The following is a 6692-nucleotide window of genomic DNA, read 5'->3' on the forward strand; positions in this document are numbered from 1 at the left end:
AGCACTGACCAAAGTCCTGCACAGGTGTGGAGATGTGTCCTTCATTAGGGAGATGCACACTCGGGTGTCGTGTTTGCACCTGCTGTTGAATGGCACACGGCATACTTTGGGATTACACTCAATCTATAAATAAATAGGAAGAAAATTAACCTTGTTTTTTAGAAAGGCCCAGGATGCTGAGGGGCAGGGCAGGGTTGAAGAGCTGCAGGGCACTCGCGCTTTCCTTGCCCCATGCAGTGCTGACTGCTTGAAGGGGTGGGTGGGTCATGGCCCTCTCCAGAGTACCCTCCTGGCTGCGCACTGGACATATCTAGGGACCTTTAAAAAGTGCAGATGTCAGCCAGGTGCATGCATGTAATCCCAGTCTTCTGGAAGGCTGAGGCAGGAGGATCACACGTTTGAGCCCAGCCTGAGCAATTTAGTGACTTAGTGAGACCCTTTCTCAAAATAAACATGTAAAGAAAGTGCTGGGAATATAGCTAATGAGAAGGCCCTGTTCAGTCCCCCATATGGGGGTGGAGAAGCGGTGCTGGCCCAAGAGCTTCTGGTCTCACTGGTCCAGGGTGAAGCTTGGGTGCTGAGCAGCAGGGTTTGCAGGAGGCCCTGGGTGATTGTCAGTGCAGTGGCACCCCATGTCCTGCTTCTTTGGCTCCGTGCTCCTCCAGGGGGTCATGGTACTGGTCCCGACACTGCCCTTCTTCCTCCCAGCAGGGTCTGGGCCAGGCAGTGTCACACTCGCCTGTCAGGTGTCCCACCTTGCCTGGGGCTAGTGGAGAAGGCTGGTGGCCCCACTGTCCCCCAGTGCTGTGGTGGGCAGAGGGCGAGCGGGGTGGGTGGTGGAGAGACGGGAGGTGTCGGGTTCTTCTGTGCCCGGCTGAGCGGCCTTTTCTGTGGGCTGTGCAGAGGGATAGCTCGTATCTGGATTCAGGCAGGCCCCAGCCCTGCTGCCTGGTCCTGCAGTGTGTGCCCTTCTGGAATATTTGGAATAATTAGCAAGTGAAAGCAGTAAATTAGCCAGGGGAATGCCAGGTTGGCCTACAGCCAAATTCAAGGGCAGAGAAAGAAAGGGGCATGGGGAGCCAGAGGGGCTGTGGGGGCTGGGCAGGATAGCTCTGGACAGTACCTGTGCGTGTGCGTGTGTGTGTGTGTGTGTGTGTGTGTGTGTGTGTGTGCGCGTGCGCGCGCTGGGGGGTGTATGTATGTGGGGTCTGGTAGGGCTGAGGAGGGAGTACGTGCCAGGCACACCTTGGTGAGGGGGTAGAGGTGCCAGCTGAGTGTCGCCCAGACACATGTCCCATGTGCTGCCCCCTGACAGTCACAATGGAGTGGAGCTGCCGCTGTGGGCCAGGAGGATGGTCTGAGCACTCCGCCACGTTTCCTGGCGGCTTCCTCCTTCCCAGGCCACTCTGGGCTGGGTCAAGTGAATTCACACCAGGGCAGGAAGGGGCCCTGGGTCTGGGCTCTCTGATCTCACATCCCATCCCTTCAGGAAAGGACCAAGGGAGGGAGGTGCCCTAGACAGGCCCAGGCCTGGGCTGCAGACCCGGCGGCAGGCGAGCCTGGGCAGGCCCTCGTGGTGGGAGATGGCGTGAGTCCCAGGGCCAGGGTGGACCTCCTCTCTTGTCTCCTGCTCCCCGGGGTCCTGAGCAGTTCTCCCCCATTGCTCAGATGAAGGCGCTGAGGCCTAGGCGGCAAGCAGCTCCCAAGAGCTGCCTCTGGTCACATCCTTCACAGTGTGGTCGTGGGGAGTTGGGCAGGGGTAACCTCTTCCCACGTTCCTCCTGGCCATTCCCCTCTTGGGCCCTGAAGTACCGCTTCCCAAAAAAAAAAAGAAGGAAAACCACCAGGTCCTTTGCTTTTTCTAAAGAAAGCTATGAGGAGGTCCATGTCCATCCAGAGTTTTAGAAATTTTATTTTTAAAAAAACTTTATTGTAAATAACTTTCAACGAGAAAGGTTAAATTGCCCCATGCAGAGGGTGGATATGGGAGGCAGTCCCCGAGGGTCAGGTTGGTACAAGACCCATCCCCAAGTACAGGCAGGGGCATGGGGCTCTCCCCCCTCCCTGGTCCCAGTGGTTCCAGCAAGCTCAGTCCCTCACAGTTAAACCTTACCTAGAGCTACACTCGCTACATTAGTCTGTCTCCCTCCCCCCACCCCCACAACTTGGCTGCCCCTAATCAGGCTTCAGATTAGGGAATTTGCAGCCTGGACTTTCTTTCCCCTATAGATGGGGCCAGGCAGGTGAAGACCCCAGAGGCCCTGCAGAACACTGCTGTGCCCCACCTTGCACCCCCACATCCCTTCAGGCTCCTCTCTGCACCCCTCCCCCAGCTAGTCCTCTGTCAGCTCTGCCCCAGCCACTGCCACCCCGGCCCTTAGGGAGGCTCTGCCAGGAGAAGCCTCCAGGGGGTTAATTTACTGCCACCTAATTAGCATTTGTTGTACCTGGGAACTTTCTCTGGATAGAGACCTGGGGAAGCAGGAGGGAGTGGGAGAGGTGGCAGAGCAGAGGGAGGCACTCTGAGAGGACCCTTTCAGGCCTCAGTGCTCAAGGTGCAGGGCCTGTTGTGTTATCCTGTCCCTGCAGTGGAGGAACTCGGATCAATAAAACACTGTGTGTAGGGGCTGACGGGGAGGCAGCGGCTCCCAGGTCTCAGCCTCCTGGGCTTGAATCTGGGGACAACCTGGGCTGACAGCACTGTGGCTTTGTGGAGCCAGCCTTGGGAAAAACTTGGCCCAGCCCCTGCCTGGGCAGCAAGATGTCTGTGGGCAATGTTGGAGGGCAGTTCTGGGCCCTGACTCGGGCACTGTCCAGAGGCAGGGCAAGGCCTGGCCTCTTACAAGAAGGCACCCACGCTGGCCCAGTCCTGCAGGTCAGCGGCTAGGGTGGCATCCCCTGCTTCAAAGAGGGGCTCTGGAGGCAGGCAGCCACTGCTACTCTCGTCCCAGGGGTGTTGCAGGAACGACGTGGCCAGGAAGGTCTCGTCGAAGTCCAGGCTGTCAGCGGTGGCTTGCTCCACCGGAGGCCCCCAGGTCGCAGGGCAGTCGATGTGGCGGCCGTGGACGGTGAGGTCCACATCTCCGTGGGAGGCGGGGCTCAGTGGTGGGCTCAGCTCCAGGGCCTCCAGCGTGCTCAGCTCCCCGCCCAGAGTGCTGGCCTCGAAGATGGCCTCCCAGTCAAAGTTGCCTTTGAGGGGTTCCAGCTCACCCTGCTCTTCCTGGGTCAGCAGCAGGGTGCTGGAGACCCGAGGGACCTTGGCCACCCGCTTTGGCAGCGACTGCTTGCGCTTACGCCCCAGCCTGCCCTCGCCTGTGCCCCAACCCACCTCCCCTGTGGCCTCCTCAAACTCCCTCAGCAGCTGCTGGGCCTCGGTGTTCACGGTCAGTGGCCCGGCCCAGGTGGTGGCCCTGGGCTCCTGTACAGCCTGGCGGGCAAAGGCAGGGTGGATGTGGACTGGGGGCAGCCGCCGCTTCTTGAAGGCCCCACTCAGCAACCGCTCTGCATACTGGGGGTCAATGCGCCAGAAGCCGCCCTTGCCTGGTTCATCCTTCTCCCGAGGCACTTTGATGAAGCACTTGTTCAGGGACAGGTTATGGCGGATGGAATTCTGGGCACAGGGAGAGACCAAGAGAGAAAGAACAGCCAGATCAGTGGGGATGGTGGTGATGGAGTGGCACCCAGTGCTCCTGCGTGCTCCCCACATCTTCTCTCTGACAGGGGAGGGGAGGGCAGACCTGCTGCTCTGACCAAGGCGACTGCTGCGGACTCTGGGACACCAGCCACAGGGCACCAGGAACCTGGAGTGCTGTCGGGGGCTTTTGTTCTCTGTTGCCAGGATATCTGCCTGCTCAGTCATCCGAGCTCTGAGCTGCAGGGTGGCTCTCAGTGCCACCCCCGTCCTCTGAACCTCCCTCCCTTACCCTGCTGTTTGCGGCCCTTGGCCAAAGCCCTCAGCTCCCCCAGGGCCTGGATCGCCATCTCCCTCTGCCTGAGCCTGGTGAGCCTTCTGTTTGTAAAGTGAATGAGTAGGTCAGTGCAGGGGGCTGGGCAACCATAGACACGTGTGTGTGTGTGTGTGTGTGTGTGTGTGTGTGTGTGTGTGTGTAGTCATGAGGGGTGAGGGAATCTGGTGACTTTCCTTGTTTGTTGAGCTAAAGACGCGTGGGTGGGTGTGTGTGTGTGTGTGTGTGTGTGTGTGTGTAGTCATGAGGGGTGAGGGAATCTGGTGACTTTCCTTGTTTGTTGAGCTAGCCGCTGGCCCTCCCCAGCTCAGGCTCAGTTGATTATTCCCCAGTCTGGAGTGTAAGACTTGTTCTTGGGGCCTGAGCCCCAAGGCCCTGAGCCCAGGGTGGGGTGAGGGTGGGGGTTCCTGCCCCAGAGTCTAGGCCATGTGGGATGGCTTGGGACTGTGATTGTGTGGCCCATCCCTTTGAGTTCTTCAGGGAAGAGTGAGTATCCTTAGGCCTCAGTCTCCAACTAGCTCTGGATCCTGATGGTTGAAGACTCTCTAGGTGACATTTACCCATCCTCCACCCCAGCGTCTTCCTGCCTTGTCCACTCTTGGGTGCTTAGTTTTGTCTAAATTATTCTGGGGACAGGGGTCTAAGCTGGAATGGCAGGCAGGTGGGAGGACAGTGTCCTGGCAAGGCTGGACTGTTTACATGGTGGCCTGGGCCCCTTGGCTGCTCTGTGCCAGTTCCAGAGACTTGGAACATAAAGACAGTGCAGCCGGCAGAGCCCCTGTGGAAAGCACCTGGCTCAGGTAATTGTTTCCCCAGGGAAGCTGGCAGAGAAGGGGGAATGAGGCAGGAAACTGGGGAGGGCTTGAGGTGGGGGTTGAGATGGCTTTAAGGAAGGTCCCAGACCCCCTCCACAGGGCAGCTGATCATACCCATTAGCATCTCTTTGTGTCCCCCTCCCCAAACCAAGGGCAAAAATGGCAGGATGCAGAGGCTGGCAAGGAGGGCAGTTGGTTTCAGTTTTAGTCTATCCCTGACCAACTGTCCTCTAGCAGGATGGTGTCTGGGAATTCCAGGACTGGCGACAAGAATGTGCTGTCAGCTCATCACCTCCCCCAGAAGACTAGTCCTCCTACAGTCTAGTCTTGGCCATTGGGCTGGGCAGCTGTATGTGTGAATTCTTTCCCTTTAAACTTCAACATCTACACCCCTAAAGCTCTCTGCCCCTGGGACTGTCTCTCTTTTCCCTCTCTGGAAGTCAAAGGAGGGGTATTTTCTGGAATGTGCTTCTTTGAGGACTGTCCCCTTGGCCTGGCAGATCTAGTATAGGCATCCAGTGGATGGTGGGGAGGAGGACATAGAGAGGGCGCGGCCAAATCAGCGTCTCCCCTACCTGCCAGGTGGGATCAGCGTGGCGGAAGTAGCAGAAGTTGTCCGTGATCCACTTGTAGATGGCCGACAGGGTGATCTTAGTGGCCTTGCTGGCCTGCATGGCCATGCAGATGAGCGTGGCATACGAATAGGGCGGCTTCACGTGTGGGTTGGTGGCGTAATCTACGTCGTCTGGGGGCGGGGCCTGCAGCCCTGCGGGTGCGCTCCGAGAGGTGCACGAAGATGTGGGCTTGCCAGGCGTGTGCGGCTGCCCCAGGCAGGCAGGGTCTGCCGCCAGGGGGGACCCAGGCGCCACGGAACCTGGAACCTGGTGGTAGCCATGGGGGTCAGTGCCCCCCGGGGGCAGGGTGGGGGCCTTGGCATTGAGAATAGAGAACTCCTGCAGCCACTGCAGGCTGGTCAGGCTGTCATCCAGGGCGTCGGACTCCTCCAGCCCGCTCTCCTCTGCCGGCCCCGCTCCCGAGAGGCGCAGCCAGCTCTCAGCCATGTCTGCGGGGACTCTCCGAGGGGGCGGTCAACATCCACGAGTAGGGCCGGGGTGCCCGCCGCGCTGTGGACCCGCTGCTTCCTGCGGCTCCGGTTACACAGCCTCGCGGGTGCACGCTTCCATCCCGCGACCCGGGGGTCGCCTCCTAATACGAAGGCAGCGCCTGCGGAAACCACAGTGGGATGAACACTCGACCCCCACCCCTGCGGGGAGAGTGTGTACGGGGAGCCTCTTCCAGATTAGTCCCCTCGCTGGCTGGGCAGGGTCCTGCAGTGCCTCGGGTCCGGCCCCCCGCTCGCTCCACTCCGTCTCTCTGCCTTTCCCCTTGGAGGTTTTATGGGCGACACATGAGGGAAGCTGGTAGAGCAGCCAGAGAAAGATCAAAGGAAGTAGGATTCCCTTCCTCCGGGGGAGCGGGAAGTCGGGACCACTCCCCGCAACAAATGCAGACAGACCAGGTGCCTGGGAGTGCGGTACCACGGGCCGGGTGGGGGAAGTCCGGATTTTTGGGAAGAGATACCTACTAGGTAAGATGAGGGGTCATGGGAAGCGAAGAGAATTGCGTGGGCGGAGGAGAGTTCCCCGAAACTCCTCAGGTGTCAGTCCCTGGACCCCACTACTTCGGTAGTCATCGGGGACAGAGGAGGAGCGGCCTGACACAGACATCCACTTCCCCCCAGCCTGTAGCGCTTCCCGTACCTTACCTGGCTCAGAACTTAGCCCTGGACAGAGGAAGGTTCTGGAAGATGTTCCTCGCACCACCCCGCGGCTCTCTGCTCCCAGCTGGAGTGCCGCGCCAGCGCCCTTCGTCGCCACCCCCCCCCCCCCCCCCCCCCCCCCCCCCCGGCCGC

The 6692-nt window shown here is 59.8% G+C and overlaps 1 protein-coding gene across 1 annotated transcript; it reads right to left on the reverse strand.

The window, feature by feature from the left end:
• Positions 1 to 2177: 2177 nt before the first annotated feature.
• On the reverse strand, positions 2178 to 6661 carry Foxj1 (forkhead box J1). Its single transcript, XM_010618444.1, has 3 exons — positions 6546 to 6661; positions 5356 to 6004; positions 2178 to 3610 (listed from the first exon to the last, which is right to left on the reverse strand). The coding sequence occupies exons 2-3, from the start codon at positions 5839 to 5841 to the stop codon at positions 2840 to 2842; spliced, it is 1257 nt and encodes a 418-aa protein (XP_010616746.1). The 5' UTR covers positions 5842 to 6004; positions 6546 to 6661; the 3' UTR covers positions 2178 to 2839.
• Positions 6662 to 6692: the final 31 nt, after the last annotated feature.

This window comes from Fukomys damarensis, unplaced genomic scaffold, assembly GCF_012274545.1.
Source record: "Fukomys damarensis isolate Sample0158 unplaced genomic scaffold, DMR_v1.0_HiC HiC_scaffold_23, whole genome shotgun sequence".
Classification (NCBI taxonomy): domain Eukaryota; kingdom Metazoa; phylum Chordata; class Mammalia; order Rodentia; family Bathyergidae; genus Fukomys; species Fukomys damarensis.